The 19173-nt window shown below is 40.9% G+C and overlaps 1 protein-coding gene across 2 annotated transcripts in view; it reads left to right on the top strand.

Annotated features, from left to right (window-relative positions):
- LOC139614494 (endothelin-converting enzyme-like 1) overlaps nt 1-18957 on the top strand; it is a 150796-nt gene extending 131839 nt beyond the window's left edge. For both annotated transcript variants that reach the window (XM_071471813.1, XM_071471814.1), the window contains 11 exons: nt 2787-2885; nt 3394-3468; nt 6298-6401; nt 7382-7440; nt 10254-10305; nt 14870-14937; nt 15532-15656; nt 16304-16369; nt 16905-17000; nt 18410-18486; nt 18778-18957. In XM_071471813.1, the coding sequence (XP_071327914.1) occupies nt 2787-2885; nt 3394-3468; nt 6298-6401; nt 7382-7440; nt 10254-10305; nt 14870-14937; nt 15532-15656; nt 16304-16369; nt 16905-17000; nt 18410-18486; nt 18778-18877 (921 nt within the window). In that variant the 3' untranslated portion in view covers nt 18878-18957. The remainder of the gene's footprint in view (nt 1-2786; nt 2886-3393; nt 3469-6297; nt 6402-7381; nt 7441-10253; nt 10306-14869; nt 14938-15531; nt 15657-16303; nt 16370-16904; nt 17001-18409; nt 18487-18777) is intronic.
- The last annotated feature ends 216 nt before the right edge of the window (nt 18958-19173 follow it).

Here is a 19173-nt window from a genome sequence, read left to right as displayed (position 1 = left end):
TCTATTTCTTTTCTACTACATCATTTTCTTTGGCAACGTAGGAGGTTCCCACTGGGGTTTTTGATTCATTTTGATTGATTTCTGAATGGGGATGTGGAAATACCATCCATGTCAATCATAGCTGTGTCGAGTCTCTACCTCTCACTCACTGCTTTTTTGTTTCTATTTTGCTCTCAGCCTAGGTCAGTCATTTCTAATCCCCCACCTCTGCCATTTGGCCCCTTTTCTTTCACCTTAATCCTCCCCCATATGTATTCTTATCTAGTCTCATGTCCGTTCTAGGACACGGGGATATGGTTCCCAATGGGATTTCTAACCTCTGTAACCCCAGACTCTTTCTCTAAGCCCTCCATCATCTCCTTTTCACCTCCTCTTTCTTCTCTCTGTCCACCCTACACTCTTTATCTTACTTTGAGCCGCCTTTCTTCTTCTCTTGCGGACCTTTAAATCTCTGCCCAAGCTCAGGACTATAAAGCATAAAACAAGTCTGATACAAGTGGATAAGTTCTGGACACGACTTACTTTCTATGTAACGTGCCTTAATTGAAATTTAAGTTCCCAAGTTTCTCATGTTCTGTTTAAGATTATGATACTGAGACACTAAGAGTAAATTTCAACGATGCATCAAACTAATGGAGCCTTAATACAAGAACAGAAAAGAGGGATTTTTTTAGTATCAAGCCTACAGAATCAAAGGTTTTAGCCCAATGAAGTGGTTGCTGGTCTCAGAAGTCTCTAAACATCATTGAAACCATCAACACTTTTTGTCCTTTTTGTATTGTAGAACGTCTACTGTGGGCAGGATAGAAAGCTCGAATATTGCATTTTTGGTGTTGTCCAAGTCCACATTTCATGTTGCCCATAGAAAACAGACTGTACAGTGCTGGCATGTCCACACAGGTTGGAGGCCTCATTATCAATATGAGCGGTATCAGACCTGAGGCCAGTGGTGATGTGTGAGGCCTTCACTGACTCACTGACGCTGCTTAACTCAGCATGAGCACGAATTAATGAGTTTCAGGAGCTGAGAACCTGAGAAACAGGAGACAGAGCGGTGAAAGACCAGCTTTGTTGTTTTCCTGAATCACAGATGTGGACAGATTGTGGAGGGACACAACATGTCCTGGTGTCTCTTAACAGAAGCGTCTCTGCTTATGATAGTTTTAGAAAGCAGCAGTAGAAGGTACTTCAGGTCTGGACAGCAAATGTTCCTCAACTTTATCACAAGGTCAGTTTCCACAATATCTGTGTGCTGCAACATCAGCGTGGTTAAGGTTAGAAAGGGATCTCGGTCATGGCCAGAGGAATGGTCAGGGTTAGAGGACTAACACATAAGGTTAAGCTTAGGGAAGGATCACGGTTGTTGACCATGCTGGACATGAACTCTGGTCTTCCACATGAAAGGCTCCACACGCCCAGCCACCACCTCAACCTCCACATCCTTACATCGTGCTTGGCTACGTAAAGGCCACTGTGTGCAATTCTAAATGGATGGATTTAAATCTTTTAGGGTACAGATGACTGGAAAGAATTGATGGCCCTGCGTGGAATTTGCTGGAATTTGAAAAAAAGCCAAGACAGACAACAGACAGTCTCACCAATCATGGTTTAATTGACGGTGGTTCAGTCCTTCACTCCCGTAATGACGGATACTACACTCTGCATGTGTGCACTGCAACTGCAAGCCTTGTGCTGAGTTAATCATGTCACTGGTTATCACGCTACATGCAGACATCTGCAGCTGTCATGCCTCATAGACTGCAAATAGAGCATCCCATTTCACTTACTTGTGCTTGTGTTGGTGTTTGCAGCTGGACAGCAGGTTTTTTTTATTTCTTATAACTGAAGTCGAAATTCAGAGATGTTTGAACATTTCTACTTGTGTTGTGTTTCAGCTGCATGGAGGGTCAGTGGTAATTACACCATCAAAAACCACAGTCCAGTGGGACTACATAAGTGGAAGAAAATACACCAGTGGAGATATGCAACAAAACTATAAATTATTAGTTATAGACATTTTAACACAAGCAACATGATTCAGCCATCTATAGCGTGAAATATTTATGAGTAAATAAGCAGCAATGCAAAAAACCCCCCCCCCAAAAAAAACCTTTTGTTTTATATATTAAGACCGACAGACATTGTAAAACTGGGTGTGGATTGATCAGATTTGATTGACAATGACCAAATTACCAATCATCGGATTCTAGTTGTGTCCCAATGCAGGGGCCACATCCTTTGAGAGCGCGGTCTGTGAAGGTGTGGTCCTTCGTAGCCGTCGTAGACTGCGAAACCGAAATGAGACAGTTTGGATTTTCAGCTTTGCGTCACCAGCTGTACCCGCCCTTATTGTTTTGTCGCAAAGCACAGCTCCTGTTGCCTAGCAACCCTGACAAGATGCAACTTTTTTTTCACAGAAACTTGAAGTTTTAAGGCCCTTGGTTTAGGTTTGAATCTTGGGAGAGGTTGGAAAGCCGCATATCTCGACCACACCATCACGTCACAGTCTTCAAATGCAGCCTCTGAGGGATGTGTTGCCTGGGTTGAGACACAGCTTCTGATTCAGATGTTGCTAAATCCTGATTGAGTCACAAAAGTTTGTGATCTCACCTTTAAAACTGAGCCCGCCCACTAAAAACCAGCGAGAAATGCACAGAGAAAAACAAAAAATCAAGACATTTCTCATGTGAAATGTCTAAAACTGTTCTTGTTGGACCCCATAGAAAAAGAAAATATGTTTTCAGGGTCTTTAAAATGTCTTCCAATGTGATGTGTTTTCCCTCCAGGTACAGGAGCTGGTGGAGGACATAAAACACTCCCTGGACCTCCGTCTGCAAGAGCTGGACTGGATGGATGAAGCCACCAAGGAGGCTGCCAGAGCAAAGGTTCAGAGTCTAACTCAGGATCACAGCTCCCTGCCAGATCCGATTAGTATTTGAAAAGGATGCAATTATTTCTTTGCGATGCCTTTCTTTTCAGGGGGTTTGATTGATTGCTTGGTTAGATGGAAGTGTGTGATAGAATACATCAAGGGTTTGACATTGAGAAGTGAGGATCGCCTAATCCGGATCTCTCTGTGGTGCTGATTTAGGGTCTGCACTGCAAGATATCCCCTCTAATACTTTTACAATCTGAAGTTATAATCCTTTTAGAAGGCCATGGTGAATATAAAGAGCTTCCCTGTAATCCTATTACTTTGGGTTTGCTTGATTAGTTGATGCATGTGTGTGTGTGTGTGTGTGTGTGTGGATGGTTGTGTGCCTTGGTCCAAAAAAACCAGAGTGTATGAGTGTTTATTAGTTACTGAAAGTGGATGTGAGGTGATGTTGGACCAGTTGTTTCTCCTCCACTTTCTCCTTCTCTCCATCATCCTCTTGTCCTCCTCCCTCGCAGCTGAAGCACATGATGGTGATGACAGGATACCCAGACTTCCTGCTCAAACCTGAGCTCATAGATCAAGAATATGGGGTGAGTCATGAGCTTCCTATTTCACTCTGCGCCGTCCAGTCATCCTGAGCATGCACCACCACCCACACATCATATACACCACACCAATCCCATTTCCCAGCATCCCTCCCTCCCTCCCTCCCTCCCTCTCTCTCTGTCTCTCGAATCATTTTCCGTCCGGTATTACAGTGCAGCCTGGGTGATTGTATTCAGGCGGAGAAAAAATACATCATGCACAAGAGTAAATGAACCCAATACACACTGATGAGACTGTTCGAATAAATAATACACTTAAAGTGTGCAGATGCAACCTGGGAGTGCATGTAAAACCCGGTGGCAGGAAGCTCAGCTGTCAAAAAATATGCAATCAAGAGTGTGTTGATGGAGAAGCTGTGGAGACGGCTGCATAAACAGAGGTGTGTATACTTTATTTCAGGGGACAACTGGGATGAGTTTGTGCTTAAAATGTGGGTGGAAAGAGTGAAAATGTAAACCTGTGAACTATAAACCGATCGAGTGCATCACCGAAGCCACGCTCAGAGAGGAGAGGTGCAACCGTGCTCCTCCCAACCAGGTCCTCCTGACAACAAGTCTGAGCTCACAGAGGAGCAGGTTAACATCAGTGTTAGTGAACAGTCATCACGTTCATTTACTCCAAATCTGTCATTTACTGCATTATTATTTCTCAGCTTCAGTCAGTAGTTACTTTGCAGATTAAGATCATACACACAAATCATATGATTAACAAATAAAACATGATTTATTGTAGTTTAAACTACTCAGCAGTATATGAAGCAAATAAGAGAAGCTCCATCAGCTGCGAGACTGAAACTGTTTTTATATGTTGATATGTTAATACTCCCATAAAGTGTAACTGTCTGAAAACGTCTAATCTGTGTCATGAGAACTTTAATTTGATGTTAAAACAATATTTTTAAAGGATGGACTTTTTAATTTTGTGGTAGTACTTTTACTTTAAGTTATCCTCACCATGCACCACCACCCACACATGAATGCATTTCCTTCCTGATAAAGTATTTGCAAAGACATTTTTAAAAAACATTTTAAAACCATACATTGCTTAGATCCATGTTATCTAGCCTTCAGTCGACTCATTGACATGTTTCTTTGCATGATGTCACTTCCTGTTGATCAGTGGAATAACATGAGACACGTCACGTCCAAACAGACTTCTGCTTGAAACCAGTGGAGTCGCCCTCTGGTCATTAGACAGAACGCAGGAAAACACACTGTCAGCGTTAGAAACACTTACATTCACACAATAGAGCAACATTTTGAGGAAGTATTGAGGAGGTGAGATGAGAAGATCATTATTGGATCAATATGAAGCTACCACCAACAGATGTTAGCTTAGCTTAGCTTAGCATTAAGACTGGAAACGGGGAAACCGTTAGTCATCTCAGTCCAAAGGTAACAAACTCAGCTCCTCTCCCTTATTAACACATTATGTCTTGGTTTTTGTTTGGATTTACTTAACAAAATGTAATATGTAAATTATTGAGCTGCTAAACTAAGCTAAGCGGCTGCTAGCTGCAGCTTTACATTCACTGTGAGATTCCTCTCATCTTACTGTTGGCAAGGAAATGATTCAGCAGATTTCCCAAAATGCCAGACTGTTCCCTGAACAGCCACATTACTTACACGTGAGGTGTTGCTCCAGCGGTGCCACAGGTTTTACTCCTGGTGTTGAAAGTGCACAGACTCGGTTGAGGGAGGAGGCTGTGGAGCTTCTGTCAGCGACTGAGTTTCATCTCCGTCTGCCAGCACAATATCAGTGGTGGGTGTTTTGTGAATTTTTGTCTGAAACTGACAGAAGCACATCTGGCCCTGTGAGACGAAACAAGAACAAAAAACAAACAAGAGATTATGTGTTTGCTGTCGGTTTAAAGGATGGAGATGTTACAAAAGCAAGTTACATTAAATTCCTTTGGCAAGCGAACAAAACCGGTTCTCAATCTGTGGACAATAAACTACTGCGAGTGCATTTTAATGTTAAGACACTAGCACCACAACGGGGGAGAAGCCTAAAAGCCTCCACACTTATTGAATCATAAATAAGGTCTGTCACCACAGATTAACACTATTTACACTGTTGCAGCTAATTAGTAGCTGACTTAATGGTTCTGTTCGCCCCACCACAAACATCTAGGTGGGTAGGTAGGTAGAATTATCAGTTATTCATAACTTTAAGCCTTAATAAACAGGTGAGTTATATAAAAATTCATCCCGTACAAAACCATATTTTGTACCAGGCTGTGAACATGTTTATTTCAAACATTTGAACATGGGGGTCTGTGGGGACTGACTCAGTGTTGGAGCCAGACTCCAGTGGTCGTTAGAGGAACTGCAGCTTTCAGCTCTTCACTGTTGGCTTCATTTTTTCAGGAGTTTGCCGCTTGGTAGCAGGCAGGCATCAGAAGATTGATTCAACTCTCATGTCCATCTGTTAAATATGAAACTACAGCCAGCAACCAGTTTGCTTAGCTTAGCCTGAAGACTGGGACCAGGGGGCAAACAGGACAGTTCAACACCATGTGGCCATTTACAGGGTTCATGTGACTGTTTCTTGGCCAGGACTTCCTGAATTCTTGACTGGTTGCCTGGCAGGATATATTCTGGCACCAAAACCTACATAATCAGTGTTACAAGGGGTGGGGTTTTTTTACATTTTACATTACATTTTTACAATTAAGGTGTAATTTGTTAATAAGTGAGCTTTAGACTTGGATTTTCCACATTTTTCATATTTGGCGTACAGACATGAGAGTGGTATCAAACTGCACTTAGTCAAGGTCTCGGCACTGACTTGAAATCTGTGGTTTTTTGCAGTTTGAGGTGGATGAGAAGACCTACTTCAAGAACATCCTCAACAGCATCAAGTTCAACATCAAGCTGTCAGTCAAGAAGATCCACGAGGAAGTGGACAAGACGGCGTGAGTCACATCCTCACACTGCAGCAGGCTGCCGTCTCAGCACGCCGACACGCAGCGCACAGCAATTAAAGGAGGTTGATGTGTTTGAGATGTAGGCAGAGCCCGTGCAGCTGAGGCTCACGCCGGACGCTGCAGCTACGCCACCGTGAGCGCGTGTCTCACTAATATGTCTGACATGCCTAACATGTGTCCCCGTGAATCCCTTTCTAGTTTGACATATTTGTTGATGTGCCTCTAAATGAAACCAACAGATACCAAATCACACTCACAGCTGGAGAAAATCCATTTGATTTACTTATCTGTAGCAGCCAGGCAGCAGAAAAGTGCTGTGGGACATGTGCTTCATTTTTCTAAAGTACAGCCCTGTACACCTGGACCGAGTGCCTCTCTGCTGTGACAACACAGTCACATTAGTATTCCAAGGTGCTCAAAACAACTGTATCATTAGCCCACACTCAGTGCCCCGAAGAGTTAAATCACATACTCCCCCTTTATCACTAAAAACGTGAACCTTTCATCACTCACTCCGTCTTGTCCCTGGGAAATAAAGAGAGAAAGGATCACTCCTCCTCCTCCTCTTCCTCCTCCCTCTCCATCTCTCCACAGCCATCATTCTTCCACTAGAACAAGGGCATCTCACACTTTCAGAGTTCGTCATTTGGGGGGGGGGGGGGGGGGGGGGGGTGTTGGGTTGGGTTTGTGCCGATTGATTAGTCTGGCTTTAAGTGGATTACCATAAAGGAACTGTCCGCGGCTTCATATGCAGAGAGGAACTTTGGCCGTGGGACCACACACACTGCACATTTCTCACCAGGGGGTTCGGAGGGAGGGAGGGACAGAGGTGTTTGGGATTCTGCTCAGGAGCTGGGTGTGTTTTTCGAGTAGGTAGATTAGTGATCTGTGTGTGTGTGTGTGTGTGTGTGTGTGTGAGGGATCTCATCTTTAACACTCCGTCTGTTTGACACCATCTTTCTCCTCAGGTGGCTGCTCCCCCCTCAGGCTCTTAATGCCTACTACCTCCCCAACAAGAACCAGATGGGTGAGTGGATGAGTCTTCATTGTACATACTGATATTTGTGTTCTCTCTGTCATCTGCCTCCACACACACACACACACACACACAGAGTCCTTCCACTATTGCCATTCTGCACCAAGCATTGGGCCATGCATTAGTTACACACAGTTGTACCCTGTTGCCGCCTGTTTTCCACAAGTCAAACACAAAAAAAAAACAGCGTCCCCTTCCTCATACCACATTCCCTGTGATCGCTCACTTTCTACTTCGACCTCCACCTCACATACTTAAGACCCCCTAGAGGAAAAACAAGCGCTAACACCTTCCCGAGTTTTAACAAATCTAGCCTTGCGATGTCACCCCTCCCTTCCTCCCTCCCTCCTCATCCTCTCCCAGGCTCGGTCGGCTGTCTGTGTGCCCGCCTGCTGGATTAAATCTCTCACTGAAAAATCAATGTTGTGCTCGCCGACTGATGCTGGAGGACAGGAGGAGTCAGACAAACACAGTCATCAGTGCCCCTTGGATCATTTTTTTTTAAAACTGCGCACATTATTTCTCTCACTTAGCTCAGCCATTTCAGTTCCCTCCTCTTTTTTTTGCCCTGGTTATTTCCTTTTGTGTTTGCTTTAATCGAATGAATATTGCCCACTTCAGTTGAAATCCCATCTCCTTTATTTCATGTGTAGAATCCGGTTTTGTGTGGAGATAAAGAGACAAGGACAGAAGTTTAATTACAAGTTGCTCCCAGAATGGATTTTTCTCTCTTCATGAGAAACTGATTCAGGACTCATTTTTTCATTAGTGATGTTAAATCTCGACTCTCCTTCAGTTAACAACATTGCAACGATCAGTTATTTTCATTACCAATTAATTTGTCAGTTGGTTTTTATATTTGTGTTTTAAAAAAATTATAAAAATATAAACATAGTGCAGATTATGTTTATGTGCTAATGTAATGCTCATGTCAATACTATTATGTCATCAACAGTTTAAAATGTGAACCATCTTAGTTTAGTGTGTTAGCATGCTAACATTTGCAGCTAAGACTGATGGGAGTATTTGGTCATAAACCAAAATACTGGACAAATAAAATTTTAACCAGATGATGGCGCCAGCGAGTGAAGTCAGTGATGTCAGAGTCTTGAAATCACTTGTTTTGTTCAACCAACAGTTCAAAACTCAAAGATATTTAATTAAACAATAATTCAATAATTAAAAAAAGGTTAGAAGCAGAAAATTCATAGACTTCTTTGTATTTTTACACTTTCACTTAAAGCCCCGAAAACTTCCTAAAATCTGAAGTTTTGCTTGATAAGATTTCATAACTAAATAAACAACAATTAAAGTTAAGCTTTTGAAAAAAGAGAAGTGAAGCTGATTTTAATGAAGTGCTCTCTAGTCATCATGAGGATCATTACTCATCCTGGGAAGACAGCTGTATAATGTTTTCCAGTGTAACCCAAATGATGTCATCACCATACTACAAACTGCATGTGATACTACTACTACAATAATAATAATAGTAATGATAATAATGATAATGATAATAATGCACATTGAACCTCTTTAACAGTCAAAAACTCTGCTGCTTCACCGGGTCTCTGTGGGAGTGGGTTGGTCAGTACTGACTGACTGTGGTCCAGAGAACTTTCTGTTGATAGAGGAACAGTGAGGTTTGTAGTGAGGCTGATCACTGATACAGACCCGAGAGACTCGTAGTGGCTCCGTGTGCATTTTTTCATGGAGACAGATGACGTTTCGACCCCGAGGCCTTTTCAAGATCAGCAGCAGTAAGAGGCGCAGGCTCCGGCTCACTGGGGTGTGGCCTAGATAACAGCACCTGTGTCTCACTGTGGCGGATCGTGAAGACGGCCTGAGGGTCCAATCGTCATCTGTCTTCATAAAACGCACACGGAGCCAAAGTGTGCGACACTTTTTTTCCTACTGTCAACAACAACAACTCAGCAGCTCTCATCAGAATTAGATTACTTTTTTTTTTTTTGTATTTTTTATGTATATTTTTATACAGTATAACATAATGACAAAGATCAATCATGCTTGACAACCTAAATAAGATATTAAATGGTAAAAACCAATAATAATAATAATAATAATAAATCAATAAATTCAGATTCTTACAGTTTTTTTGGCTTGATACATTTTTTTTTACCAGCCTCCTACTTCAGAAAACCTTTCCAGTTTTCCTGTGTTTTTTTTACCATCATCATTTATTTTTGCAGTATTTCCTTCAGGAATAAAGTTATGTTTAATAGACACAAGAAATCCATATCAGCAGCTTTGAAAATAAATCATTTCCCTCACACAATAATCAAATTAATAATTAATCATTTTTATTTCCATAATATCAGCGAATATCACTGAGAAAAAAATCCAGCTTCGTTGCATTAGACATCTTTCTTTTCCCTCCAAAAGGCTGACACAACATGACTGTGTGTAGATTGAAATATTTGTACTGTTGTGGGGATTTGTGCGTTCTGCATCGCTCACAGTGAGAATCTCACTGACCTAATAGGTTTTCTGGGCCTTTAAAACTGACAACTATCAGCTGACATCCTGTAAGACTGAGAGCAGGCGAAGGACTTTGTGATGATTTCAATAAACTAGATGTCTTCTTCACAGTGTGTGGATGCAGTTCAGAGGTTTATCCATCACTGCTTAATCCAAGTTTGTTTAGGTGAAGCTGCTGATTTCTAATTTCCTCTTTCACTGTCCTCTACAGCAGCTGCACAGTCTGGATGTTGTATACATTTTACATTTAAACATACGAGCATGTGAATATTTCCACGTCCCTCATGTTGCCTGTGTCTCTCTTCCAGTCTTTCCTGCCGGCATCCTTCAGCCCACTCTCTACAACCCTGAGTTCCCACAGTAAGTCGCCTTCCTCCATCCCTGCCTTTCCCCTGCTGCCGTCCGTAGGGAGGCAACAACATCTCCACAGCCACAATAACAGAGGCCATTAAAGGCTACGATAGTCTGGCAAGGCTCCGCTTCCTTTAAGTCCCAACACACCTGATTAAACCAATTTAACTACCCACCAAGAGCTCAATTACAGAACAGGGTCCTGCTAACGGGACAGGTGTCATTGAGAGGTCGCCTCCCTGCATTTCAGTCCATTGACTCGTTTGATGATGATGAAGTTCTGTTGATCTCAGTTGTTCCCATTTCTGACTCTGAAATAATCTTTTTTTTTTTTTTTTTGACGAGTCACAGCAATACCAGACAAAACTATTCACACCTCAAATATTTCTGAATCAGAACGGAAGCTGTTTCTTCTTCCGTTCTGCATTTAAGATATAAGCCTGTTGTATTATTTAAATGAGGTCTGACACAGACAGGGTTCATTGCCAGTAGTAAAATTTCTGCTGATGTTTGTTTTTTTATGACAGAACAGAGGATCTTTAAAAATGCATCATTTTAATGATGAAGCAGAGCCGAGTTCACACAATCCATCAAGTTTTCATTTTCATGAATCAGGAACGCCGGGGGGGGGGGGGGGGGGGGTTTCTCTGTTTTGTCACTTGGACTCAAAGATGAAGTGATTAGATTTTGGTGGTCAAAGGTCAAAAGGTCAGTGTGACCTCACAAAACATGTTTGTATGTCTCCCTGCATTATGTTTACAGGTTGTCCATCCGTCCCGTTCTTGTGAATATTCTCAGGAGTATCTAACCTGAACCCATCGTCACCTCACACATTTTAGGCCATAACTCAATAATTCATTCACTAATTACGACACCATTTAATACAAACGTCTTTATTTAAGGCTGCAGCTCAGGAGGGGGGACATTGTGACCATATTTCCTGCAACTTGATTGGTTAGTGGAGGCAAACAACTGTGAGGTGGTGATTGTAGTTTCTAAAGCTTTGCCCGCCCCATTCAAAAACATGAGGGGGGTAGAATATTTACAACATATTCAAATATAAATATAATAGAATGTAAAACTATGACCTATGAATGGATAACATTAGACTGTATGGCTGTACCTTATAAAGTCGACCACAGTTTTTGTGTTTGTGGTGGAAAAACCTTTGAATTAACATTTCAGTCAATAAACCATTTGGCAAAATGTTCTCCACTGAAATCCAAAATAATGAGCTGAAATTTACAGATACTAGAGCTGATTCTGATACCAAAACAATGCCTCATATAAACATGTGTTTCTTAAAACAAAGAAACAATATATAATATTTTAACTTAACAAAGAGGCCAAACTTCAGCCATACAAGAACATTACCTGAATAAACCGATCTACAAATGGCTTTCAGTACTTTGTATGTGCTATGTAGATATTTCTGTCTTTACCATAAAGTATTGAGGTTTATAAATATATAACAAGAACAAATTAATAATCGTATCAGCTTTACTAATATATTTGTGTGTAGAAACTGATCAAAATGTCTGAAATACTGAGATTTGGACCTTTCAGAGAAAACCAGTCATGCTATCTTAAAGCATTTAGTAGGTGATCAAAAGGCATAACCATGATTAAAAAATAAATACATGATAAATAAATCATTTATTTAATAATTAAATAAAATAAATAAATTCTTGTTGGTCTCCCAAAAACATTCAGTATAAATCTATTCTTAAGTTTTCTTTAAAGTTAGTCTATGCAACGTTTGAAAGAAGAAATGACACATTTTCTCTTACAAATTAAAACTCATTAAAACGAATTAACGTATTAGCCGCAAAATTCACCCTTAGCCATTTCAGTCCAATCAGTGGTTTTGCTGCTGCAGCTTCGCTCGGTCTGGTTTGACCAGAGGATTGTAATGACTTATGTTAGCACTTAAAGGTTACTGTGTCAGTTTGTCAGTTTACGGCTCCTCTCTACCTGTGCTACTGTTTCAGCCTGTCACTTATAAACATTTCAGAGGTTTAAGAGAAGGGGACTCACCGTACTTCACCAGCAGACATGTTTGCCCTCAGTTGTCTTTAAAGCTCAAGAGAATCTTTTGGGAAATGAAATGTACATTATCCTGTAAAGGATTATGCAGTTTTATATGTTTTAGCCCATTAATTAAAAACCTGACAGCTGCATATAATTTATATTCCTCCAGGCTATTTATCAAAGCATATTATACATTTATAGATTGACTCCATACCTTCCAGGCCAACACTGCTTTCTATTCATTGTTCAGCACAGTGTGATGATAGATCACATGAACTTAAAGTTATTGTACCAACAGGAGGTCATGCATCAGAGCAAAGACTGTTTTCCATGATTATATGTTTAAGAATTAAGATTACAATCACAAGACAACATACAAACATTTACTTTGTAAAACAGATGATTCCCCTCGAACAAATCCACGAGGAAGATTTTTAGAATAAAGAAAACAGTGGCAACGCAAACAGCTCCAAATCCTGAACACAGCCAAAGCTGGCAACAAGATAAAGGACATGTCAGCACTCACAGATCATTATTATATTATTATTTAATATGGGGCAATCAACAAATACGTCTGCAGCTATAAGCCATCATCAGAAACAGCAGTAGAGCAGACAGTTTATACACAGGTGAGGTTAAACATTGGTTGATGAGTTACAACTGTTACCAAAGAGCTGCACAACATCTGTGCACAGATGCTTTCTATAATTATCTTTTCCTCTATTTAAGACGTATGAAATAACGTATATACGTCATGGAAACTATTGTTATGTGTTTTCATTGTAATTTGTTTCCACTGTTGCTGATAACAGTTGTTGAGGAGTTTATTCCTGTGTGTCTAGTTTTCCTTTGTGTTGCTGATGTGTCGCCACACATGCTGAAACCTCTCCTGTGTATAAATTGTGTGATCTACTACTGTTTAGAGCTGAAATATGTTTGTTGATCGCCCCTTATTACATAATAAGTAAATAAAGTAAATAAATAACTGTTCAAGTTCGGGTGCCGGTATTTTCAGCCAATTAATTGCTCGCCGTGATGGAAATTTGTTGCAAATTGGTTGCAGGAAAATGGTCAGTAACAGAGCGGTGCACTGCAGCACTGAGGAATAATAAAGGCGATCTTATCTTATCTTAATATGCAGGTAAACACAATTTTTCCACCCGACATTCCCTTTGTTCACCAAAGCTTTTCACTGAGGAGCAAACCTACTGCTGCCAGTATTGAGTATTATTTTAAATCAATCCAAGTAGCTGCACCTGCTGCATTTATAGCAACTCCCCTTAAACACACAAAAAAACCACAAACATACACACAAATATGAGGTAATTAGACTAAGCAGCTTGTGTGTTCAACATTAAGTAGCACTTCTGTGTCTTCATTAGAGGTGATCACCACCACTGCCACTACCTGCTGCCATGCATGTTAATCAATATTAATTAATGATTGGAGTAAAGGAAGTGTGTGTGCATGTGTGTGTGTGTGTACCTGTCCCCTTGAAGTTATTACTGCAGTAGCCCTAACCTCCCATAAACTCTCACTCTCTCGCTCCCTCTCTCACACACACACACACACACACCTCCACTATCACGTCGAGTATAATGAAGCTTCAATCAGCCAGTTAGTTTAGCGAGGGAGCCGTGCCCAGTGTGAAGCAGCGTATCGACTAGCTGTCAGAAAGTCATTTTCAGACGTAGCCATGTGAATAGCCCCGAGCCTGCCCTCTCATCCCTCTCTATATCTGCATGTGCGGCAAAGACAGCGCTCTGGATTGGCCCATGGTCAAGGAGAGGTGGGGAGACCCACAGCTGTTGTTTTTTTTAGATAACTGGGACTATGGAGGTGGATGCATGCAGGTTGTGGGCATGTTGAACAGATGTCTGATGTTTTTCTAATCAGTGTGAAAAGGAAAATGTGGCATTGAGCTGCTTTTTTTTATTCAATACCAATCTGAACTGCGTGGATCTGAAATGAGATCCCAAGTGCCACTTGTATTTTATCTGGCTTTGCTGAGCAGAATTAGCAATGAGGACACTGGGACAATACAAGGGAAAGGAAGCCAAAGTAATGTAATGAGCAGCTCAATCAGCCAAAAGGCATATTGTGCAGTTCTAAAGTGTTCCCACTGGTTATGTGCACAGACCTCACTTTGGGTCATAATGCAAGCACAGTTATATAGTATTTACTTTCTGATTAGATATTACTGTTAAAATACGTCCAATTTGATGATAAATGAGACCAGAGTCAGAAAACTGACTCAGTAATATCAGCACACAGGAAAACTGATGTCAGGCTCGCTAACAGGAGCTAACGTTAGTCATCATATGCTAATGGTCGTACCAGACCAAGGAAGGCCACAGCAGAAAAACTCCTGAGTGTGTTGAACTGATCGAAGGTGTGTTATGTTGCTTATGAGTTCAACTGTTCAATGGAAGGAAAATGTTCTTTGTTTCAAGTTAAGACAATTACAGATTTTTTAACAACATAAGTGTAGATGTAAATGTTAGTTTGTGTAATGTTGTGTATTTCTCCTCCTTGCTGTCAGGTCTCTGAACTACGGAGGAATAGGAGCTATCATCGGCCATGAGCTGACACATGGATATGATGACTGGGGTAAGGATGACGACATATTCACCCATCATCCACTGCAACTTATAGGCTACATCCCCAGTTTTCACCAATTTGAGTTGTACGCCCATAATCACATTAACTATCCTATTTCACAGAAAGGGTTCCCTGATGATTTGTATAATTTTAAGACATTTGTGGGAAGCCTGCAACTGTGCAGCAAATACTATTTTGAACCACAATCTCTAACTTTCATTTCCAGTCAAAAGTGCTGCTCTTTAAGATACATCAAAAGCATTTAATCAGAGTGTGAAGTTCCTGCCAGCTATCTACCAAAATAACTTTGAATGTGACTGGTAGCTTTGTGCACTACCAGCTTCACTGCCAAACACAGCCATTTTTTAATCATACAAATTCAACTGAAAAGTTAATTCACTGGCTCATGAATTGGATTCATCAGCCAAGGTCAAACCTGAGTTTTATAACTTTTTGAGCTCTAATAGTTTGACTCCAAAAAGTGTGAAAGATGCTGGGCAGCTCTTTGGACTGTGAAAAAAAGTTGCAGGTTGTGTTGTCTCCATCCTAACACCCCTACCCTTTTGCCCCTCATCTCAGTGATGCAATGGTTCATGTCAATAGGGGGCCAGTACGACCGCCACGGCAACCTCAAACAGTGGTGGACCGAGGAGTCCTACAGGAAGTTCCAAAAGAAAGCCGAATGTATCGTGAAGCTCTACGATAACTTCACAGTCTATAATCAGAGAGTGGGTTTACACACACACACACACACACACACAGCACATGTACATATATATATGTACATGATAGCATTACAGAAAAAAATTTCTGGGTAAATAATCCCAATCATGTCGTCAGTGTTGTTTTCATAGATCTCTTCATATTTTCACATTAGATTTACATTTTACAAGTTCATAACAGAAAGCTGCATCACAGATGTATAGCGACATCCGACAAGTCTGAGACCACTTTCTCAAACAGGAAGTGTTCTCACAGAGCACGCACTTACACAAAATGCTGGCATGTAACTCAGCAGCGAGGTTCTAACAGACTCTAACAGACACTGTTGAGTTGTATGGGAAATGCAGGATCCACTAAAAGTCAGAATATCAATTATCAATTTTATTTTTTAATTTGTATCTCTTAGGTCCAACCAGATTTAAAAAAGCACAATTTTAATCGATTCATCAGAGGCTTTTATGGCTTTTTTATAATGTTGTTTGCACTTGAATGGTGAGATGTGAAAGCATAACTAGTAGGTTTTAGATTTTCTTTAGAGTGGGCTCACTTTTTCTGTTTGTTTTGCTAACCTAAGGTAGACTGAAGTAAATCCTTGAAGTACATGAGCTGTTGAGACCTTTCAGAGTTTCAGAGTTTTCCTTTCTGTGTCTAGGTGAACGGTCGTCTGACACTGGGGGAGAACATAGCAGACATGGGAGGGCTAAAGCTGTCGTACTTTGTAAGTTACACTGTGGTTTAAATACAGTCGCTTCACAAAGCCTAAATATTAGATTTTGTCCTATCAGTGCACAAAGTTGTCTCTAAAATCTGTCTGTCTCTGTTTTTCATAAGCACCCTGCTGTTATGTGTGTATGATAAAAGATAAAAGATAAACATTTAACTGAAATCTCCCTTCTCTCTTTGTATCAGTGTGTGTGTGTTTGTCTGGACAGCAGAGCATCTGGGCTGCTGCATAATTCAGCTTCTTATTGATTCTGTCAGTGGTCCACTGTATATTGAAGAAAGGAGTGAGGAAGCAAAAGTACAAAGGGAATAAATTAATGCTTTTAAATAGCTTGTAGCATCAAAATGCAACAGTAATGTCAGAATGTATGTTAGTCAGGTTAACCTGATTGTCTGAAGTCATTTCGTGGATTTCTTCAAAGGGGATGTTGTAAAGTAGCTGGTAGTGCACCCATTTGGTTTCAGATCTTTGAGAACGTAGAGAATCATAATTTCATCAGTGACTGTGTCTCCTGTGTCTCTCTGTCCAGGCGTATCAGAAGTGGGTGAGGGAACATGGTCCAGAGAGGCCTCTTCCTGGGCTCAAATACACCCACGAACAGCTGCTCTTCATCGCCTTTGCACAGGTACAGAAGCCTCCGGATTGATTCACATCACACTTCTCTTTCATTACATTTGTAAGTTAAATCATTTCAGCAGCCGCTCTCAGTTGGAGCGGCTGATCACAGAGAGCAGGTAGGAGTTATATAGTATCCTAACATCAGCTGATGGATGCATCAACCACTGGAAGGATCAGAAAAGCAGAGCGTTGATGACAGTGCAGTGTCTCTAAGCACTAGACCACCCCTGTTCCTTCTAACTATTACGACTCATCATTGAAATTCAATGGTTTCATTGAAATTCATGGCTTAATGGAACAGTGGTAAAATGCAGACACACTTTTTAATACAGTTCGCAGTGTTTTTATCCCAATTTTTAAAAACTCTTGCCATAGGGACTTGATGTGAAAACCTGTATATGTGTTTATGTTCATTTCAAAAAGAAAAGAAAAGCATCATTTTCAGACCTGAGGCAGTTTGACCATCTTTGTGTTCACATGAAGTCAAATCTGCACAGCAGGCCAGCAGACATGCTTTCTGAACTTAAAGTGGCAATAGACAACTTCTTTTTTTGCTTGAACTTAAGTAAATGTTAATTGCGCAAAGTATTGGCTATAGTGTAAGGACACCATTGGCATTAGGATTGGTTTAGGGAACCAAGCTTCACAATTCTGTCTCCCACAGGGCCACATATTTTATAGAGATATGATTAGTTTAGGGCAAAGAGGAAGTGCATCTGCCACTGCACAAACAAAACGGGAAGAGGACAGTGCTTTTGTTTTCCACGGTAGCTCTCAGAAGCTTTCTCTAAGTAGGAGAAATGGCAGATGGGAACCACAAGCAAAAGAGTCCCGATATTGGAGGAGGCAAAGAGGGAGAGTGATGAAAACTGAGTGAATATCAGACGGGCGTTCGCTAGATGAAGAGAGTCATGGTCGGGGACTGGGATAGAAATTCAGCCCTGAGGTTATCCAATTTTTTTACTGTGCACCAGCTTTGTTGTCTTGTTGTCCCTATGGCCAGTCCGACTATGGAGAGAGCTCCAAACCGACATTCAGTTATTATTTCTAATCAATAGAAGTAACAAAACCTGTTTTACTCTGTCGTTACCACAGCAGTGAGTTTAGGGCGTCTAGATCAAACTGGGATTATGATGATTTCTTCTTGCTTTAGACAGTAGCCAGGCTGATAGTGGCAGCCATGTTGCTAACACTAAAGCTAGAAGAAAGAATTATTGTCTGTTTGATAATCTAAACAAATAACACGTGTCCTGGTGGAATGTGCTATATTTCTTTCTGATAGCAGCGCCAACATTAATACCAAGGTTGTCTATTGCCACTTTATTGACTTCTTAGATATCTAAAAATCTTAGAGTCAAAATGTTATTCAAAGTATAACAAGTTTGGTTTGGCTTCTGTTAAACTGTGTCTTTTCAGAACTGGTGTATGAAGAGAAGATCTCAGTCCATCTACTTGCAGCTGCTGACTGACAAACACGCACCAGAGCACTACAGGTGCAGTGCACACTCAGATAAAAACAGCCAGAAAGCCATCAACATAATACATTTATGCTTTTACGTTTTAATCTTCAATTCCAATATACTTAAAAAAAATTGCACTAATAACTACGAGTGCACAGGCCGTGGTTGGAGTACTTCCATCTCCTTTTGAAATAAATTAATTAACACAATTACTTCAAACACAAAACTGCATGCACTTATAAAGTCCACACACACACACACACACACAGGCACAAATGTGTCAACACATGACTACACTGGATTTCCTGTGTTTCTTCCCTGTAGGGTGATCGGCAGCGTTTCCCAGTTTGATGAGTTTGCCCGTGTTTTCCACTGTCCGAAGGGTTCTCCGATGAACCCTGTGGACAAATGCTCCGTGTGGTGACCTCTCCACCCCAACCTGTTGACCTTGGGATGACCTTCATCTTCACAGCTTCTACCCACCCACACACACTACCTGTGCTACATCATGCATTCATCAGAGCCAACAGGATCCTACAGCGCATATGAAGCCTGTTCTTGCCCGTTTAAAGACACAGGAAGAAAATGTTTTCAACATTACAAGTACACGTTTTCAGTTTCAGGAAGGTTTACACAGTTGTCCATTGTCTGTACTAATTGAACTAAAGCATGGGTCACATGACCATTGATCATGTACATAAATATTATTTGATTACATAT

The sequence above is a fragment of the Trachinotus anak genome, unplaced genomic scaffold, assembly GCF_046630095.1.
Source record: "Trachinotus anak isolate AG129_WGS33_773 ecotype Australia unplaced genomic scaffold, CSIRO_AGI_Tana_v1 ptg000034l, whole genome shotgun sequence".
Classification (NCBI taxonomy): Eukaryota; Metazoa; Chordata; class Actinopteri; order Carangiformes; family Carangidae; genus Trachinotus; species Trachinotus anak.
Note: the sequence above shows the minus strand (reverse complement) of the source record. Positions and strands in the feature narration are given on the sequence as shown.